This window comes from Dasypus novemcinctus, chromosome 7 (assembly GCF_030445035.2).
Source record: "Dasypus novemcinctus isolate mDasNov1 chromosome 7, mDasNov1.1.hap2, whole genome shotgun sequence".
Taxonomy (NCBI): domain Eukaryota; kingdom Metazoa; phylum Chordata; class Mammalia; order Cingulata; family Dasypodidae; genus Dasypus; species Dasypus novemcinctus.
The window spans coordinates 65,245,607-65,267,699 of NC_080679.1; the positions used below are offsets into that span (position 1 = coordinate 65,245,607).

Here is a 22,093-nt window from a genome sequence, read left to right on the forward strand (position 1 = left end):
CATTTTATTGAATACTGATTGTTATGTTTTGTTCTGTTATTAAATCACTGAAAATATAAACAATACACAGATGTCACTCCCCCAAGGTTTTTAAACTTACTCCTGAAATGTGGTGTCTTGGAGATTTGATGTAGCAAAATTTATTTTAAGAAACAAAATTTCATGATAGTGCTGGGTTATACATTTCCTTTTGGTTTCTCAAGTCTACACATTTCAGGGTAACTTCTTAAAGTTACAACAGTTTTGTTTTTGTTTACTCTTTAATATTATTTAAAGTTATAGAAAATTTCTAAGTATAATACAAGGCAATCCAGGAACAATTGTTCATATTTTGCCCAACTTATTGTGTTTCTCCTTTTCTATAAACATATATATTTACAATACATTTACATTTACTCTCCATAAATAATCATATAAATTGAAATTTTACTTTATGAATATAATAGAATTAAATTTACATTATATATTGCACATAATTTAAAATCAACCATTTATACTCCTACACTATAATTATTAAAAGTCAAGAAATTTAACACAGATATAATACTATTATTGAATCCACAGTCCATATTCAAATTTTGTCAATTGTGCCAATTATATACTCTACAACTGTTTTTGCCCTAGTCAAGGATTCTGTGTAAGATCACATATTGCATTTAGTGTTCATATCCCTTCAGTGTTGTTTAATATAGAATAGTTCCTCAACCTCTATTTCATTTTCTTGGCCTTGGTATTTTTAAATAATACAAGCTAAGTACTTTATAACTTTGTAGACCCTCCCTCACTTTGGGTACAGATGGTATTTCCTCATAACTAGATTGAAATAATTTATTTTTGGCAAACGTGATGTTTTAGGAGGCATATAATGCTGGTATTTTCTAATTCTGAAGGACTAACAGTAGAGTTACTGTCTCAGCAGTTGGGGGAGATACTTTGAGATTATAGGACTATCCTGTTTGTTCCTTACTAAACTTTCATCCACTGGTTTTAATAAATTAAAATTCTACTTCCCTTATTCCTTTTATATTTATTAATTTGGTTTATACTGTAAAAATCGCTTTTCCTTTCCCTCAATGTATTCATTTATTTATTTATATCAGTTTGACTCATGGATTTTTACTTTATTCAATTGGTAATAATGTATATTATCATTATTTATTTTGATGTACAAATTATCAGATTTGGGCAGTGAAGACTGTTCATGCTGGTCCCTGTGTTCCTTTGATATTTCCCCATCATTCTTTCAACACATCCTTACTGTTGGCACAACAAGGTGTTCCAGATTTACATTGTACTTTCTCTGTTATATTTTATTTTATTTTATTTTATTTTTTAGGGATGCAGGGGATTTGACCTGGGACCTTGTACATGAGAAGCAGGCGCTCAACCACTGAGCTACACCGGCTCCCCTCCCTCATTTCTTTAGTAGAGAATAGGATACAGAAGCCAGGATCTGGGTGTTCTTGTTGCTACTTTTGTCATTGCTTCTAGATCGTCACAATAGACAGAACTAGGATTATATATGGTTCATATAGGTATCTCCAGCTTCTATCCAATACCACAGAAGGTCTGCCCATTTTCCATATATGTAATTTCCTTCTTCTATCATGAGAAATCTGGCTCCCAATTTTCTTAGTATTCTTTTGCCGAAGTCAATAGAGATTTTTGTATTAGATAAAATGATTAGGAAGAAAAATATGTTTTTAAAGAAGAATAAATATGCCTGAATAGCCAAAAAAATTTGGGGATGAAAGGAAGAAAAATGAGGGATGGCTTGCATTATCCAGTGTTTAAGCATACTATAAAGGTACAGAAATTAAAGCAGTGAGGTACTGGTGCATAAAAATAAATGGAACATAAGATAAGTAGAACCAAATAAATATGAAAATTAAATGTATGGTGAGAGTAGCCGTATTAGTCAAGGTTCTCTAGGGAAAACAGAATCAACAGGAGATATCTGTAAACAATGTAAGATTTTATAAGACTGTCTCATGTGACAGTAGGGATGCACAAGTCCAGATTCCATGGGCGGGCTGCAAACCAGGGTCTCCGATGAAAGTCCAATGAAGGTCCTTTTTGAGTTTCGGGGAAATTCTCTCTGAATGCTTAAATCACTTCCCCTTGTAAGGCATTCAACTGATTGGATAAAACCTCATTCATTTCTGTTGGCAATCTCCCGATTGATCATAGATGTAATCAGCCACCTATGCAGTAAACTCACTGATGACTAAAGCCCATAAATGTCCTTGTATTACAGTTAGCCCAGAGCTTCCTTGACCAAACAATTGGGCACAATTACCTGGCCTAGCTGACACATTAGCATAAACATCACAGTAGCATTTTAAACTAGAGAAGAAAATAAAGGGTATTTTAAGCAAGTATTATTGGGACAGTAAGTTAGCCATTTGGAAAAATCAAATTATATCTTGGCAATGAGAGTATGCCTTAAATTTTGATCACTGTGAATTAATTTCCCAAAAGGACAATATTTTTTTATTTGGAATATAACTTTTCAAAAAATGATGCAGAAAATAGATAATGCACTTATTATTTGTGAGTGAACAAAAGATACAGATATTTAATAGTGTTGAATTGAATATATAATGCCTGCATATAAGAATAGGTAGCTGACTGTGTGGTATGACTTAAAAGGCACTGATAACCATAAATTATGGTTATGGTTAACTGATAGCCCATCAGTTAGCCATAATTTCTTACTATTAGAATTTTTGATAAACATATTCTGATTTGTAAATGCAGGTATTTATCAATTTGTCAAATAAAGTGGTTCACACTACCATTTTGAGGCAATGAAAGAAAGAAGAGTTAGACCTTGATACAAATCAGGATGGCAAGAGAATACATTAAATATTGTTTCTAGATGTTTGCTTCAGTTTGGGACTTGAACATCCAGAAAACAAATTGAGAGTACTAGGACCCTGGAAATAAATTCTTAAAGGAAGATGGAAACACCTCTTTGACTTGAATAATCTGCCCAGGGACTCCATGCTGATACTCTCTCTGTATAAAAAATAACCTCGAATGGAAGAATTATCCAAATGAATGCAAAACTGAAGAACACACAATCAGGGCAACTTTGTCCTGATTTCTTCTTAGATTTATACATTTGTTTAGTTCCCATATCCCTTGGAAATTTAAATCAAATCACTAAACTGGGAGGAAAAAAATAACTACCTTGAAGCAAAATGTTCTCATATAAACAGATGGCAGTATTTCTTCATTGCATGACTCCAAATATTTGTACAGTTAACTCAAATCTTCCCTTTACATTTATTTCCATAAGCAAAATGGACTGAAGTGAGTTTAATAAGTGTACCTAGTCATAAAATTTCCCCAACTTCTCTGGTTTTCTCGGTTTTAGAACTTTTTGTCTTACTGAACATGTGATTGTTCCAACACAGAAATTGCCTCCAATAAGGCCACAAGTGGCTCTGTATTGATAACTGCAAGGAAAATGTTTTTCTTCTTTCTCTATTTGTTTTCTCTGCAGTTGTGATACTAGTGCCCCATTTCTCCTATTGCCACCCCCTCCACTTTTAAAGATTTCTCCACTAGTCTATCAGAAGAGAACACCCTGTACACTTAAAAAATAATTTTTAAGCTCTTTATTTTGAAATAATTTCAAACTTACAGGACAAAAATAATACAAGCCCAATACTGAGAACTCCAACCTACTTCCCTAACCAAATACCTAGACCCACCAACTTTTAACATTTTGCCAGATCATTCCATCTTGCATACATGTGTCCATGCATCCACATTTCCACCCATCCTCCCATTTATCCATCCATCCATCCATCCATTCTATCTATTTTCTAAACTTTTAGAGCAGGTTGTATAAATCGTGCTCTTTGAATACTTAATCCTTCTGTGTACATTTCCTAAGAACAAAGACATTCACTTATTTAATCACTACAATTTTTGTTCCAGTCCTCCCCACCCCCTAGGCATTTTCCCTTCCATGATCAGATTGTCTAGAATTAATTATTGCCTTAGTTATTTTCTCTTTAATCTCGCTTCCTTCCCCTGCCCCCTCCCCTCTCTCTCCTGTTTTTTAATTGTGGAAATATATATTCAGCGTGAACTTTCCCGTCTCAACTACTTCCAAGTACACAATTCAGTGTAATAAACCACCCAGTGCTGTGATACCCTCACCACCATCCATCACCAGAACTTTCCCATCATCCCAAACAGAAACCCCACACCCATTATAAACTCTCTTTACTCCCCTCCTGCCCCAACCTGGCAAACTACACTCTAGTTTCTGTCTCTAAGAATTTAAAAGCTCCAGCTGTTTCAGACAAGTGAAGTCATACAGTATCAGTCTCTCTGTGTCTTAGTTCAATCAATATGATGAATTCACGGTTTATCCATATAGCTGCATGCATCAGTACACCACTGCTCTCTAAGACTGAACAATATTCCACTGTATGTATGCACCATATTCTGTTTATCCATTTATCTGCTGATGGTCCTTTGGGTTGCCTCTATCATCTGATCACTATGAATAGTGCTGCTATGAACGTTAGTGCACAAATACATGTTTGAGTCTTTGCTTTAAATTATTTGGGGTATATTTGGGAGTTTGGAACCTGCAGAGCAGAGAGATATAATAAAAGACCCCTGAGGGACTGAACCCACAGAGCACATCAAGGCTGAGGAGATGAGCCCTGCCATATGCATGATCACCATGTGACAGGATACCAGGATCAACAGTAACAGACTGTGGTGAAAAAGCATCTCTGCTAGTGCCTTGATTTGGACATGTCATGGCCTACAAAATGTAAGTTTTAACCCCAAATAAATCCCCTTTATAAAAGCCAACATATTTCTGGTACTTTGCTTCAGGAGCCTTGTGGCAAAATAAGACACAGTAGTTGTGAGGTAGCATCTCACCATAGCCTTGATCTGTGTCTCCCCAATGGCAATGATATCAAGCATTTTTCATGTGTGTATGTGCCACCTTTCCATCATCTTTGTGTTTATCTATTGCTTTCATGATTTCCTTTAGTTCTTTGTGCATGTTTTCCTCTAACTCTTTGAGCATATTTAGGAAAATTTTTTAACAGTTTTGCCTGGTATGTCTAAGCTCTGGTATTTTTTCATTGATGATTTCTAGTTCTTCATCCTGTTTCTTTGCATGTTTCCTGTTTCTTTGTTATGTTTTGTAATCTTTTGTTGCAACCTGGACATTTTGATTTTTAAATGTGTTATCTCTGAAATTTAGACACTAAGATGACAGTTCTTTAAACTTATATCTAGCTAGTGATATGACAGAAATTTGTTTGAAAGCTAAGAGCTAAGAAAGAAAGAAAAGAAAGGAAGCAAGGAAGGAAGGAAGGAAAGAAGGAAGGAAGGAAGAAAGGAAATCCACCTTTCTCAATTTTTGCAGATTGGCCTGTGTGCATGCTTTCCCTCTTGTCCTGGTTATACATGTGTAGCCCTAGAAATTACCCCATTTATACATATCCAAATTTCCCCTCTTCCCTAAAAAAGAGTGTTTCATAACTGTTCCAGACATTGCCCTGCATGTTACACAACTAGCAAACCTTGGCCCCAAGCAGATGTGATTTGACTGCTCTCCTACAGACTTATGTAAAAGAGCTCTGTTAGCTACCTTTTACTTGCAGGGCAAGTTCTGAGACAGCAAGTCTGCAATGAGTGTCCTAGTTCAGTCCTTCAGGCTGCCACCAGACAGACTGGCACAAACATACAGATTCCCAGTATAAGCATGAGAGTTACTCTGCTTCCACTGGAACCTGGATCAGGGTCTACACTGGTAGTCAGGGTGGGAGTCGGGGAAGGGCCAGCAAGGGCACCACAAAATCTCAATGTTTTTAAGTTGCCATTTTTCTTGATTTGGCACTTGCCCTGTTACCGCAGGGAATGGCTCACTCTGCCATTTAAATGATGCAAAATTACCCCCTCCACTATTATGGAAGAATACACTTTCCCTCCTGACACTCTAGTCTCTCTGAGTTCTTCACTGAATATCCTTCTCTGCTCATCTCTTCAGTTCTTAGAGTTTTGTTGTTGGTCCCTGCAACAAGATTTATAATCCCCATAAATATCTTCTACATTTTTATCAGTGATATCTTCTCAAACTGCATATTTGAAGGTACTGTCCCCCTGATGGGACCTGTCAATTGGTTACCCATTGCCTATGTGATCTAGTCTAAGTTTCCCACAAAGGCATATATGATCTGGCCCCTGATTAAGTTTACAGTTTCATCCCCTGCCAATGCCCTCATACTTTTATCCTCAAGTCATACCAAGATACACTTCACTTCATGAATACGATGATATTTCATACCTCCATAATATTTTCCACTTTCCTTTGATGGACTTTCTCCACATGTCTTTCTGGTAAACATTTCTCCCCTGGTGAACTTCTCATCACTGGCTAAACCTTGGTGAAGGAGCATAATTTCCTCTATAAGACTTCCTTTCTTTCACTTCTGAGCTCCTTTCCTACCTTTGTTTATTTTTATGAATGGACTCATTGAATTGTAATGAAGTTACTTTTAAACAGATTATATTTTTCCTTCTAAACTTGGGATCCTAGAAGACAGGAGCTGTGTCTTAATGATCATTGTACTGCTAATATCTGTATAGTATTTATCACTTTAACTAGTGGAGTTAGCTGTATTACTTTTAGAGAGAGTAGATAAGGCAAATATTTGCAAAAATTAAGAATTATCTTCCAACATGTCTTAGCAATGGATATATCAGAGATCAACATATTATATCTCAGTAAGCCCATCAGAGCCAGATTTTCCTTCATTGTTGGAATGGATTATTGTTGCTCTGATTTTATATCAGGCAGTGAAGTTTGTATAAGAAAAACACTTCACCTTTAAACACAAGTTTCCTTTCACCAAGATGGTATTTTCATATTATGGGAAGTATTGGGAATGAAGATCAAGGGGAAAGCAGATTTATTTTTGCTCATTATGGTCATTTCAGCCCAATGACACTCGACTCTCTAAGATAACGGGTAAGAGGAATTCTGCAGTGGTTGGGAGAGTGAATAACTTGACTGTGGAAGTCCCTTCAGATTCCAGGAGTTTATGATTCTATTTATAACAAATAACTCATTACCTCAACATAAAAAATAGTTGTTTATGAGTTTGTATACTGAAACAATGTGTATGTTCAAAACAGCAGCAATATTCTATATTTGTAGAACACTGCAGAAAGTAAGTTCAGAATCTCAATTTTAAGAAGATTAGAATCAAGTAATAGTCATATATGAAGCTCACCATTGGAAAAAAATGTTACTGAAACAGGAACAAAAGAACAAAGGAAGATGAAAATATAAAATGATTGTGAGGAACAGAGAAAGAGAATCCAAGTGAATCATATTAGATGCCCCCATATGTGGGATGCACTGGAAGTTAAAAGCATGGACTATGACAAAGGCAACCCTATGTTCAAATCCTTGCTTTGCGAGTCCCAGGGGGTACAATACTGGTTATCTCTAAAATTGGGATAATTCCTATTGCAAATTGTCATTGGGAGAATTCAATGTAATAATAGGTTTACTAGCATATTGAGCAATGCCTGGTACATAGTATGGGTTCAGTAAATGTTAGCAGTTATTAATATTATACTTTTCATGGAATGTAAGGAATAAGTAATCTCATAGGCAACTCTGAGCTTTCTGTATCTGTGAATGGAGCCAATCCAGCCTTTTAGTGAAGGTGAAGCCATCTCATGATGTGATTTTGAGAAAGGGCTGAGAATTTTAACTAAGTAATATTTTTATGATTTGGGTTGACTTGGACATGGCTTTAAAGAGAGAAGTGCATTACAGAAATGCACCTCAGCATTTTTTTCCTTCATTCTCCATGGGAAAGCTATTTTATCTGTTGGGTTAGGACCACAATTTCATCTGACTTGACTTTTTTTCCTAGAGTTTCTCAGAAGTTTTTTACCAAAAACTTTTGTTTGTTTTATCTGTCATTCATTCTGTGAAGATTATACAGCAAGCAAATGTTCAAGCTTAAACTTTAAAGCTTCCAGATATTCTTCAGCTTTTCTTGATTTACTGATTTGTTATGTGTATATCTAAGTCTAAGTCTAGCTATGTATTTTTATAAGTTTATGCATATGAGGCTTATATTGTGAGAATGAACCAAAGCAAACTGTGTGTAATGTATCTCTGAAGAAATCAAGTCTGAATTGCTGCTAGAATTCAACCTAATTCAAATTGTCAGAAAATTCTCATTTTTAAGATGTAGTTGGCCAAGATGCCTTTTCTTTTAAGGATGCTATTAAGGCTAAGAATACAAATTTTGAAAAGCAGTGTGATTTATTAGTAAGGACATCAGATACAAATGGATTCAAGTCCTATTAATATAAAATATGAGTTACAGTACAGTCTAGAAAATTATGTAACTTTTCTGAACTTCAGTGTCCTTGAGTATGAAATGGAAGTAAGAGACTCTACCTTCTAGGCATGTTATGTAGGATTAACTGGAATAATGCACTTATAAAATACAATGTCTGACACATAGTGAGTAATTAACATGTTGGCTCTCTTCACATTCCACATTTTCCTTAGAGTCAGACGGTGAAAACAACAGATGAAGGAAAATTGACATTTTCAAGACATAAGAGCAGGTTTAAGGTACATAATGATAAAAAATAAAGATGCTGAATATCTAAAATATGCTTGGTTTCCAATATTCTACCCTGGCATTGGACCATATATCAGATGATACAGTAGATGTTTCCAATGTTGGGAAATATGATCACTGTCCAGTTTAAACCCTGTATGGAATATTAATTTAGAGTTTAGTTAAACTAAATGTACAAATAAATTATGGTAACTATGGCATGTCAGAACAATAAATAGACATGATGCATTGATATGAAAAATAAATATTTCTAGGGATGTGGTTGGCAATAATAGATTGTTACAATGCACATGGAACGGGGGAAAGAGCAGAAGCAAAGAGAGAATCTGAAACTGGAATGAATTTTTTAAGGAGCAAATAAATCCAAGGGTACAAATATATATGATCTGTATTTATTCTCTCTGCTAATTCCTTTTTGTTTTAGAAAGATAATAGAGGTAGTAACCTATTTCCATATGTTTGTATTATTTACACAGACCATACCACAAAATGGTTGGCGAACTCGGTAACTGCTTCTATTCGAAGTCAGTATGAGTCATGATTGTTTCTACTGTTTAATTCCAAAAGCTTGGAGAAGTCAATAGGTTAGTATTTAGGAATTTTCCATTTACTGACATTGATTCAATTCATTTCTTGGTGATACTTTTGCACATTTATTCATGGCATTCCTGGAAGCTTAAGACAGACTTTAAAAAACACTAATTGAATTTAGAGTTTATTTGAAACCAAGCTCAAAATATGGAGGAAAGCTGGCAATGATCACTCAGTACTGAAACTAATTTAATGATTTAGTACCAGATTCAGACCTGCAGAAAAATGGAATGATTCTCAGCACACAGCTACGTTTGGACAAATTTTCAATGACTAATGAATAGCAGATAATATTTTTGGCACGTGTGGGGAGTAAGAGGGATGTTTGAATCACATGCTTTTAAACTGTGATATCACATCGATTTTTCCCAGATTATAACCTTTCCTTTTTTTTGATGGCGTGAGCCTCTATATCTCTATAGGCTAACATGCATGAACCACAAACACTGTCTCATTCACACTGTGTCCTCCAAAACATGTGCTGTTGTGTGATACTTCAGAAACACTGCTTGCCCTTCCTTCTAGCCCTCCTAGCTTCAAGCCCTGGTTCAGCAGTTTCTTTCTTAAGCTAAGTCCTCTGACTCAAAAGGAAATGTTATATTAAAGAGACTTCTTTTTGTAGTGTTCACTTAACTACCCACTGTACAAAAGATACTTCCTTTTATAGATTTATATGCTGCTTGATTACACACTGAGCAGTGGGTGTTTGGCTATGAGTCTGTTTTAAATCATTTCCTTTGTTGTTATTGTTGATGTTTTCACAGAATATCACACTCATTCAAAGGAAGTTGTTTGACTGCCAGCACTAAAGCCTGTTAGAACTTGTGGGAGTGCTAATTGGAGCCAATCAAACTTTAACTGACCTGCTTTTACACTTCAATGACAAACAGGAATTTCTCCCACTTTGTGAATCAGAGAGACTCCGTTCTAACAGATGTGCAAGGCCTGGGGGCTAACCAACTGGGGAATGGCTTTTCCCTCTCTCTCGCTCTCTCTTTTTAAATCGCTCCCCAGCTTTATTTTTATTTCTATTCTTTAATAAATTTATTGAAGTGTATCACTCACACATAACATCATAAACAATAAGTGTATAGTAATAGTTTTGAACTTAGAAAACAAACTTATATAACATCATACAGGGCTCTCATACCTCACCCTACCATCAATAACTTGCATAGTTGTGAAAACATTTTTAACTAATGATTAAAGAACATCCTCAAAATATTACTATTAAACAAAGTATCTTACATTTGGTATATTTATCCCCCAGCCCACCCTATTATATTATTTCTATATCATTTATACATGAATATACATAAGTATTGTAAAAGTTGTGAATTTACAAAGCAAATGCATAACATCATACAGGGATCCCATATATCAACCTACCACCAACACTTAGCATTGTTGTGACATATTTGTTACAGATTATTGAAGAATATTGTCAAAATCTTACTACTAGTATAGTTCTTATATTACATTTGATGTATTTCCCCCCAATTACCCTATTATTATTCTTTAAATATATTTTTATAAAGAAATTGTAAACTTACAGAACAATTATGCACATGCACAGAATTGCCATACAATATCCCTCTATCAACACACCACACTGTGGTGGAACAATTGTTACAGATTATGAGATAATATCATCAGATTATTACCAGGTCCATAGCATATATTCGGCTTACTTTTCCATACTCCCCCATTATCAACATAGTGCATCTTTGGCATAGATGCATGAATATTACATTATTACTGTTAGCCACAGTCCATAGTTCACTCCAGTTGTATTTTTCCCATGCTTCTCCACTTTCCCATCATCCTGCAGTATAATTTACTGTGTTACTCAGTACCTAGATTATTCTCCAGCTTTCTGTCAATTAGCACTTACATCCCTAGACTACCCTTTTCAGCCACATTCCCATTTATAAACCAGCTGTTACTCACTATAATTTATTACCATCAACTCTATACATTTCTGCACTTTTGCAGTAAAGTTAATTAAAACTTCTACATACATAAATATCAGTAGTCCATCTCAGTCTTCCTTTTATCTCTTTTAAGAATCTACTACCTACCAATAGGTCTTGAAGGTATTTTCCTACATTTTCTTCTAGAAGCTTTGTGGTTCTTGCTTTTATACTTTGATTTTAGTCCATTTTGAGTTAATTTTTGTAGATGGTATGAGATAGGGATCCTCTTTCCTTCCTTTGGCTATGGATATCCATTCTTTCAGCACCATTTGTTGAATGGACTGTTTGGCCTGTGCTGGGTGGGTTTGACAGGCTTATCAAAAATCACTTGACCCTACAGGAGAGGGTCTGTTTCTGAACCATCAATTTGGTTCCATTGGTCTATGTGTCTGTAGCTAGGTAATATGATTTAACATCCAGATGTGAGAGTTCTCCAAGCTTTTTCTTTTTAAGATGTTTCTGCTATTCAGTACCCTTTACCCTTCCAAATAAATTTGATGCTAGTGGAATTTTTATTGGGATTGCATTGAATCTGTATATCAATTTGAATAGAATTGACATCTTAATAATATTTAGTCTTTCAATCTGTGAGCATGGAATGTTCTTCTAATTATTTAGGTCTTTTTAAATTTCTTTTAGCAATGAGTTGTAGTTTTCTGAATACAAGTTCTTTCTATCATTGATTAAGTTTATTCCTAAATATTTGGGTTTTATCTGTCATATTTTATTTTTACCACTCTTTTGACATTGTCAGTTACTTCTACTCATATAATTTTCATTTCTAGATTCTTTTCCAAGCCTCTCTTTGCTGTCTTTTCTTTTGAGGCTGTTACACACCCTTTAGTATTTCCTGCAAAGCTGGTCTCTTGGTTACAGACTCTCTCAATTTCTGTTATCTGTGAATATTCTAAATTCACCCTCATTTTTGAAAGACAATCTTGATGGATAATAGATTCTTGGCTGGAAGTTTTTTCTTGCACTATCTTAAATATATCATACAACTGTCTTCTTGCCTTCATGGTTTCTGATAAGAAATCAGCACTTAATCTTATTAGGAATCCCCTATATGTTATGCATTGCTTTTCTCTTGCTGCTCTCAGTATTCTCTCTTTGTCTTTGGCATTTGACATACTGACTAGTTTGTGTCTCCGAATTGGTCTATTCAAATTTATTCTGATGGGATATGTTGTAATTCTTGGACATGGATATCTATGTCCTTCAATAGGGTTGAGAAAGTTTCTACCATTTTTTCTTCAAATACTCTTTCTGCCCCTGTTCCCTTCTCTTTTCCTTCTGGGATACCTGTGACATGTATGTTTGCATGTCTCTTGCTGTTGTTTAGTTCCCTAAGAACTTATTCCGTTTTTTTCCCATTCTTTTCTTCATCTGTTCTTTTGTATGTTCACTTTCAGAGGCCATTTATTCAAGCTCACCAATCCTTTCTTCTGCCTCCTGAAATATGCTATTATGATTCCAGTGTATTTTTAATTTCAGTTATTGTACCTTTCATTCCATGTAAGATCTGCTGTTTTTCTAAATGTTTTCAAATTCTTCTTTGTGCTCATCCAATGTCTTAATATATTTAATCTCTTTAGCCATCTCATTGAAAGAGGTAGCTACCAGCCTCTCTCTGACCCAGACAGGCTCAAACTTTAGCAATTCTTAGGGTTATACTTAGCCAGCTGAATTTCCTAATCAGTAGCTGAAATTGGTGGCCAACCATCTCTTCCTCCCCTGCCTCTGGGAAATGGAGTTTCCAATTCCAGTCACAAAACAGTTCCCTAGGCAGCTTGTGCCACCAAAGCAGGATGATCACAGGCCTCCGGAGTATGGCCTGCACTCTCCTGGAGAGGCTGGCACAGGTCCCCCCCCCCCCCCCCGCAAGCTTCCTCCCTGCTTGAGGTGGGGCTGGGGCTTATGCCAAAGCTGCAATCCCATCTGGATGGAAAGAAGCCCGTCCTTACCAACACCTCATCATCAGTTTACTTGCTTCCCTTCCTGCCAGCGGTAGAGTTAAAATGGTGACTACTGGCCACCCTCTGACTTGGACAGTTTCAAGTCCTAGCTGTTCCTAGGATTATACTTTAGCCCATTGAATTTACTAATCAGTAGCTGGAGTTGGTGCCCAATTGTCTCTTCCTTCCTTGTTTTTGGGAAGTGGAGCTTTCAATCCCAGCTGCGGAATAGCACTCAAGGCTGCTTGTGTTCCCAGTGGAGGATGGGCAACCAGCCTCCAGGGCGTGGAATGTTCTACTTACACATTTTCTATACCCATGGGCAGGCTTCTCCTCCAGTTCTTCCAAGGATGTTGCAGGATACTCTTGTGGTCTCCTGGAGCCCCCCAAAAGGTGCTTTAGATAGCTCTGGGTGATTACAAACTGCCCTGTAGCACGAACTGACTCTAGGAGCTCCTTACTCTGCTGCCATTTTGCTGGTTGTCCCTTTTCCTTGTCTCTCGAAGCTATAAAACTGGCCTTCCTTATTAATTAAAGAAAATAATTCTGATGTATTTTATTATTGAATAAGTGGCCAATGAACTTTGTCTCACATACCAATCAAGAGAATCCAGTTTAAAATTATTAACTGGGTAAAATCTGCTTTTTCCTCCTAAGGTAGAAGACGTTTTGGATCAAGTTGAGAATCATTTTCAAAGTGATTCTCAGTTGTATTGCCTCCTTGCTGAAAAACAGTGGGCAGGAGGAATTATGAAAGACTGAGCTTTTATCAGAATGAGACTGAGCTATTAGAAAAAGATATTTACGTAAGAATATGATAAGATAGCATTAAACATTACTTTATTAATGTATTCACTCATTCAATAAATAACCCTGATTTTATCTATATATCCTGCCTGAGGAATAAACAGCAGATGCTAATCCCGGCCCTCCTAGAATTTACATTCTAGTGAGGATAGTTCCAAGTTGAAGAAAAACAGGTTAATTAGAAGAGTAAAGATGCTACCATTTATTTTCACATCTGAGTAATGGTATGTTTTAATTTTTAATCATGCAACAATGGGGATGAAAAGTATTCTGGTGGTACATATGACCTTGTTGTGGTTAAGCTGAAAATGACTTCAGAGTTTATTCTTCATTGGACACTAAATTTAAATAATGTGACCTTTTATCATAGGTCCATCATAGAGTCACAGAATTTCAGAGCTGGAAAGGATTTTAGAGGTCATCTGGCCTGACCTCTTAGTTTGACTCATAAGGAAACTGATTTGTAAGGAATTGAAGAGAAAATCTGGATTAGAGCTGGGATTTAAATGTGTGTTTCTTGATGTTAGACTAGGAACAGAGCTTTCGTTTGGATCTCAGTAGAAAATATTAATCAATTAGCTTGTTAAGTTTCTCTTGATATCAGCAGGCCCTTTAGAAGAGTTTCTGGGTCTAGCTCTTATAAGTATTAGGAACATAATGAGCAATGTAATGAAATTTGAGTGGGGTGTTTAAATAGTAATCACGAAGATAGCAACCTATCCATTAGGGGGTAAAAGCTTGCACTCAGAAGTGAGACATCTGGGTTCAAATATCAGCTCTGCTTTCTACTAATATGTTAAGCATCTTAATCAGTTGTGAAAATTGTAGCAAGAACTCTGCTGTAAGAAATGGGTAAAATGCTGAAATTGTGAATGATGTACCTTGAAAGGTTAAATCAGATTTAAATTATGTCTAAAATGTTGTCATTCTCACTTGTATGCAATTCTTTCCCCCACCTTACCCTCACACTTCCACTCCTACCCCTCCCACCCCCACAGAAAAGGAGCAGAGTCATGGTCAGTATCAGGAATAGCTCACACCCTGCCACTTACCTCATGGTGGCAGCTGACCGAGTGGCGGTCCACTTTACTTAAACAGTATTTATAGCCATGACAAATGAAAAGTATGACAGTGCCTGTATTTAATGCACATTTTTCACTTTATCTTGGTTTTCTCAAGGTGTGATGCTTTTCTGGGAGAGTATCACATGACTGTATTTCATCTTTCATATGTGATACTTCAGAAAAAAGACTGAGGAAAACTGACCTGGAGTTCAGGTATATGAACTACTCTAATCCTAGGTAGGGCTAACTCTAGCCTTGGTAGCAGGTGGACAGACAATATTGAAAAAAGCAGTACTTTTAAAATTATTTATAATAATATCAGATATGTATATAATATGACTAAAAAAAATAACACATACCTCATCTCAGACTGATTTTTGAATGGACTTTGGTGGCAAAGTAATTATCTGCAGATAAATTAATTTTCAGTGCTTGGGCTGGCATAACATCACATGGTCTTTCATCCGTTCCATGGTTTGGCACTTCTATATTACAGGCTGAACCAGAGAACAGATTATTACTGTGAAAAAAAAGAAAAGGAAAAGAAAAACTTACCTATTTTAAATAACACTTAACACAAAACGCCATGACACTCATCATATCCATTTGGTTGAAATGTCACATGAACTGATCCAGGTATTTCATCACAGGAAATGAGTAAATTAGGATAAGATGTTGACATATTTCAGCCGGGTGGGTTAATAAATTAATCTAACAAATCTTTATTGCATTTTTACGTCAGACCCTAACAGTGCTGGGTGGAGGAGGGGGCACTGTGAATGCTGGTTAGAGTGTTGGGCAAATTCCTGCTGAGAGGGTACCAGAACAGGAACGATTACGTACCATTTTCTGACTGTCCCCACCCCTGAAAAATTATTTATAGTAAATTATGTTTCGTCTATTTTATAGGAGAGTTGAGTTGATCAGTAATAAATTTTCAGGCTTAGCCCTGTATAGTTGTATTAAACTAAGGAATGTATTTTTCTGATCATTATAACAGTGGAGAGGTCTTTTCCTATTACTCATTACTGTGTTTCAGTTGAATAAACTAATATGGCAAATTTTGCCCCAATATTAATTTTACATATTCTTTGAGAAAAAGTTGGCCAAATGTTTAATCAATGCATTTTTTCCTCTGTGTCAAGTGAATAATATAATGTTATCTTCTCAGTTTTTTAGGTTGTAAAACTGGGTTTAAATATAGTGCTTGATTAAATGAGACTTTAAAAATTCTTCAGTCACTTAAAAAAAAACCTAATGCAAGTAAAGATGCTGTGGATTTTCTATGATTAATTTAACAGCTTTCAGGTTGTGCAGTTTATAATCAAGACTTTGAGACTCAAGTTAGAGTATATATTTGCTTGTCATTTGAACTCAGTTTGACTATATAAATATGTGTAGCATTGGTGTTGATTTCCTTCCATCATGTTCATGGAGAAATCTTCCTTTTGTAATTCAAAAGTGGGTGAAATAAAAGTTATTTTTAAAAGTTTGACAGATTTATTTCTTTGGGTTGTTCCTTAGGTGTAATTATGTTAAGTCAGTAGTAATGTAGGCAAGCCATTACTATAGAAGGTGAATAATACCCACAAATGCAAAATTCCTTCCAGAAACTTGTGCGATGTGTTATTATTTATGTAGCTTCCTATATGCAAAGAAAGCCAAAGCATATGATTATAATAAAGCGTCCATCCCAAATGTCTGCACATCAGATTGTATGTAGTTAGTCTTCATAGTGAACTATTCTTTCGCATACATGAATTTATGATTGCACGTCTATTGGTGGAGAAGGGATCATTGTTTTAGAGGTCATTAGATAAATATATAATATCTACATTAAATGTTTTTATATGTAATATAAAATTATCTTCCTTTTCTTTGTGACTTCCTTGTTTATAACTGGAGTATCAGGCATCACAACTTCTGTGGTAGTTTCTTTGAAGAAGCAGACTAATCATTGCTATTTAGAAATAGCAATCATGTCTTAAAGCTAGAAAAGAACTTAGAATTCAATTAATGTTATAACCTCATTTTACAGACAAGGAAACTGGGGTTTCAAAATAGTCAAGAAATTTGTCCACAGTGGTCCGGCATGTGTCTGATAGAAGTAGGTCTAGAGCCCATTTACTTTTATTTTTAGTTCAGTGCTCTCATACACCTTCCATTTTCTTGTGTGGATTAGAAAACTGCTCAATAAAATTAGTGATTTCCATTTAGTTTCCCTTCTCTTCATTCTTTCTCTCATGGGAGAAAAGTAAAACTATGTTTTTGCTCCTGTGGAAATATTTGAGGAGTGCTAAGGACTACAGATAACGACAACCAGAGATCTTATCCCACTTTGCGTCACTTGAGCCTCATTTTTATGGGTTATTAAACTAAGGGCATGTGTGTTATTCAGATTTTTTTCATTTTATGAAATCATTACTTGTATATTTAAAAAATATTTTAATGCTTTGTGATGAATACTGACAGTATCGATTGAATAGGTATTTTGCTAGTGATTCAGATACAGGAAAGTCTGATTTGTAGCTAGAAGGGTTTCTGCAGTGTGAGTCTAAATCCTCCACATAAAACTGTTTTTAATGTCATATGTTTTTCAGGCACTTACAATCTCTTTCATACCTGCTTGTCTTCTTTTTATTGTTGTAAGTAAAAATTTGATCATATCATATAAAAAACTTAGGCATACCAGACATTTGGGGTATGTGTTTGTGGAGGCTTTTAAAAATAGTGTGTTATGTGTGTGTGTGTGTGTGTGCATGTGCATTTTCTTCTCTTTTTTTGCAGTGCCCCTGCTAGTTGGAAAACAGTTTTGATACAGACATCTGGGTACAATGCCGTCAAAAGGATTGAGCAATTTTTGTTTTTCTAACTTTTGTAGCTCTGGCCAGCTTCACATGGGCTTCTATCAGTTGAAATGGCATCTTCAAATTCAGCCAAGTGTAGGTTATTAGGTTATGAGTGCCAAAAATGATGAGTCGTCTCCACACTTCATCCAACGTGAATAAAAGCCAGATTGTAAAATAATTATAATCTCTTGAAGCACAGCCAGCCATGCAGCCTGAGCCCATCTTTCTTCATTAATTTGTATACTGTTCTTATTTTAACAGAACAAACTTTCAGAGGGTACTCACTTGGGACTGCTGAACCAGCTGTACAACTTTTATTTTGAAGAAAAAAAAGTGGAGCCTCAGAGCAGCGTATTTTAAAGACAGGGAGGGACTTAGCCTTTCCAAGCTTGACCAGCATGTGGAAAGAGTGCTCTCATGGCTGCAATCACTTAGTGAGCTCCTACCTGGGTGACACTTGGGGTAGGAAATTTTTCGTGTGTTTTGTTCTGTTTCTGAGGGTCCCGTGCACTTCTCCTGCCCGGAACAACGTGACTTCTAGTGGTTTTGCACACCCTGCTCTGTGGGGGGAGTGCCCCAACGTGCCTATCTTATGTGGCCTCTATGGACACACTGCTCAGCTGGCAGAGAGCAGGGAAGTTTTCTCCCAGCACCCAAAAAGAGAAAGAGGAAACTCCTTTTTCCTTCTGGGCTCCTTGCAGCACAATAGATCAGGATCAGCTCCCACATACTGTCCCTGGATTTTCTGGAGTGGCTTCCAGGAAGAAGTTAAACCTTTACCTTTAAATGGATGACTATGTCACTATCAGGAAGAAACATCTCCAAAGACCCATCTTTAGGTAAGTAATGCTATATCCCAGGTGGCCACAGTGCTGTCAGGAACAGCAGTTTCTCTCCTTTACCCTTAACTTGGGAATTCTGGCACTAAGCTACAGCAAAGCTATAAAGCATCTGCCTAAAGCTTAATTTCATATTGAAGGGATCCTTTTTCCTTTTTTCTTTTCTAAAACTCTGCACACAAGCTCTTATCAAATCTTAACAATATATTTTAAAAACATCTTAGCTATTCAAGAACATGAATGACATAGCACTGGAAAAACTTTTGAAATGTTATGCAATCTCTAGCTGGTCTTGATGGTCGCACAGCCCACTAAATGGGAAACACTGTTCTTGGTTCTTTGATTACACTCAGAAGGCAGTGTTTAGCGCTGCAAATACTACACCTTTCTGGAGTAATGCATGGAGAGATATATTTGTACTTAATAGCTACTATACTAGAGTGCACATTTTGCAGCTGGTTCAGCGGTATTGTAACAGCAATTTAGGGGGAAAACGGGGCAATAGAAGGAATTTTACACTGTACTAGAATCTGTGGATTGACATCGAGGTAGAATTTGTAGCCAGGCAAAATGCAGATACAGTAAATGGATTGAGCTAAAGTTTTATTTTTGTCAGAAGGATGGTTTTTCTCTAAGGGAGAAGCAATTTCTTAATTGATTATGAAAGTCCTGATTCTTTAAGTTAACCATTATGTACTTTATAATTCAGAATTTGAAATTATGAATTTTAAAGTGGCTGGAAAATTAACACAATTTCTTCCTCTTAAAACAGATTTTCTTTTAAAAAGGTAAATAATGTATTGATTTTCTGTTTCCTCCAAAAATATAGTTGTGATACTACAGGACATAATACTAAATGTTAATGTCAAGTTGCAGCCACTGGTTGTTGTTCTAGAATTAGCTACAGGAGAATAGAAAATTTTAGATGGAATCCCTGGCATTCTGTGGTTGTTGCATAATAAGAACGGACCTCAAGAGGTATAATTACATAAAATATGCCATTTTTATCTATCAATTAAGCATTACTTTAGAATTATTGATTACCACTATATACTTTTGCAATGTTTAAGATAAAATGCTAAGTTAATACTGCTTTAAAACCTTTTTTGAATGATATTTAAATCCATGTTTAATATAGACAGCATATGTCTACTTAAATATGTATTTGTAAATTTTATGCAGTAATGGCTGCGATAACCAAAAAAATCCAAAAGACCCCGAAAATGCATATTTATCTGCTGTATTTTCTAAGAAGTTCTCCCAACCATTTGTGGTTAATCTCCTTTTCCTCCTGGGTGCATGTGCTACTTCAAAGAGGCATGACAGTTGGTCCTATGATTCCAAACTCCACCCCACTGTGGCACCTTTAGAAGAGGATACCTGAAGCAGTGCAAGAAGGCAGGGTTGTGCTGGATGAAATCAGATTCACTTAGTCATCACCTTTAGGAATTAATTACCCCATTGGGGAGCTCCTGTGGTTGAGGCAGGTGGTCCTTCACCACTGATCTCTGTCAAATTCTCATCCCTTCCTGATCAATTATATGCATCAGGTGGATTGCAATTCAGCTACACATCTATTCCTTTCCCACCCCCTTTTAAAATATAAAGGTCAGATCCTTTATGAAAGTTGAGATTCCTTAGCCAGAAAATTAGAATCAAATTTGGTAGATTCCAGTGACTACTTTATGATCCTGGTGATGTAGAACAAAAAAGGTAGCTACTGGAAGGTCATACCTTCACTTAGGCAATTATTTCAAGCAAGTGTAGAAATGGTTCCCTGCCTAAAAATAGTTTAAAACTTGGTGTGGAATGGGATTGATTTTTTGACTGTCACCATGACATCTGGCTTTGCATTTGACAAGGTGTAATTTTGATGAGGGGAAAGGAAAGGTGGTGGGTGTCTTGAAGAATTAAATGATTGGGCATAACTCCTCAGAGAAAGGTTCGACTGATCTTTAATAAACTACAGCATGGACTTTCTAAGAGCTAGTCGTGCTTTGGGGCAATTGGAGAAGTGGTTTAAGCTTAGTTTGGCTTCTATCCCATGTCCCACCCAATTTTCTTTGTCAGCCTCCTTTCCTGGGTGCCCTTTCACCTTAAACTGTCCAGTGTTTCACAGTGAGACATCTTTCTCAGGACTGCACTTTATAGCCAGAGACAGACCCTTCCCCATCAATATGCACTTGTTCATACTTCCACCAACCCCCATCAAGGGATTTACACACTGGTTCTTAACTCAGTTAATCTGCTAATCTGTTCCATATGTGCCAGTTACATGTTCAACTAACATTTTATCTTGGCTGTTTATAAATGCTTTGTTGCAAATGTTAGAAATTAAGATAGAGCACTCTTGGAATTTGTGTGTGTGTAAATATCAGACATATTGACATGCTTTCAAATTTCAGTATATAGGCCACTGTCTCCCACAGTTGAACTCACAGTTTCAATTCAATTTATCTCATATTCTCTGATGGGCTGCAAGTGTCCAGATACTGTGTTAGGGCATTTGGGAGTTCAATCATGAAAAAAATCCTTATCTTTGCTCTCGTATGACATATCACCTAGTATATACCTAGATAACTATGGTACAAGGCAGGTGATGGATGCCTAAAAGGTGGTAACTGCTGGGAGATTATAAGAGAAGAAATGGATTTCAGTAATTTTTAAAATTCTGACCCCTACGAGGGATCTGAGAGGAAGAATTTTCCTTCTAATTTTAATTTGAGACTGAATTAATATCAATATTCCATCAAAATAATCTTGCTAAATTTCAGAAAGTGAAAGTCGTCATCAAGTGTAAAAACTTAGTTGACAGGTTTTGGGGTATATGGCAAACACTGAAGTCTTCTTTCCAAGGAACTGGAGAGGACTGGGAAGAATATTACTAAAATATTATTTAGGTTCTATGTCCAGGAATGTCTTTGTCTCCTACAATAATGCTTCCCAAATCATTTCACAAATGATCTATCTGATCTATTTTTTAAAATCTTCCTTGGAAATTTTAGATATACTTTTTCATGGCAGGTCTGTGAGGCAGGGATCAAAGGTAAAGTTTCTTTCATGGTCAAGGCCAAGGTTTATTTTATCTGTCTCATGAACATCATGTAGAACTTTGAGATCAATGAGAATGTTCATCCCTGAAAATATCCAGGTAGTGAATCCTGAGCACACTTTGTGATTTTTGCCTGCAGACAGTCTTGCAGCTCAGGCTCCTGTAGAGAAAAGATGATGCTCCCTCCACTCAGGAGAGAAGAATTCAGATCCTATAATTTTCTAGGAAAGAAACACTATCATAAGAACTATATTGACATTTTAAAATCAACAACAGTGAGTTTTTTCTTGTTCCCCA

The 22,093-nt window shown here is 36.1% G+C and overlaps 1 protein-coding gene across 8 annotated transcripts in view; it reads left to right on the plus strand.

Annotated features, from left to right (window-relative positions):
- PDE1A (phosphodiesterase 1A) overlaps window positions 1-22,093 on the plus strand; it is a 609,100-nt gene that overhangs the window by 248,560 nt on the left and 338,447 nt on the right. Inside the window, exon 1 of one of the 8 annotated variants that reach the window (XM_058300535.2) lies at window positions 17,934-18,744. The exons of 6 other annotated variants lie outside the window; for them this stretch is intronic. In XM_058300535.2, the coding sequence (XP_058156518.1) occupies window positions 18,692-18,744 (53 nt within the window). In that variant the 5' untranslated portion in view covers window positions 17,934-18,691. Of the gene's footprint in view, window positions 1-17,933; window positions 18,745-22,093 lie in introns of those variants that run through there. One more of the 8 variants, XM_071216233.1, reaches the window with a different exon arrangement.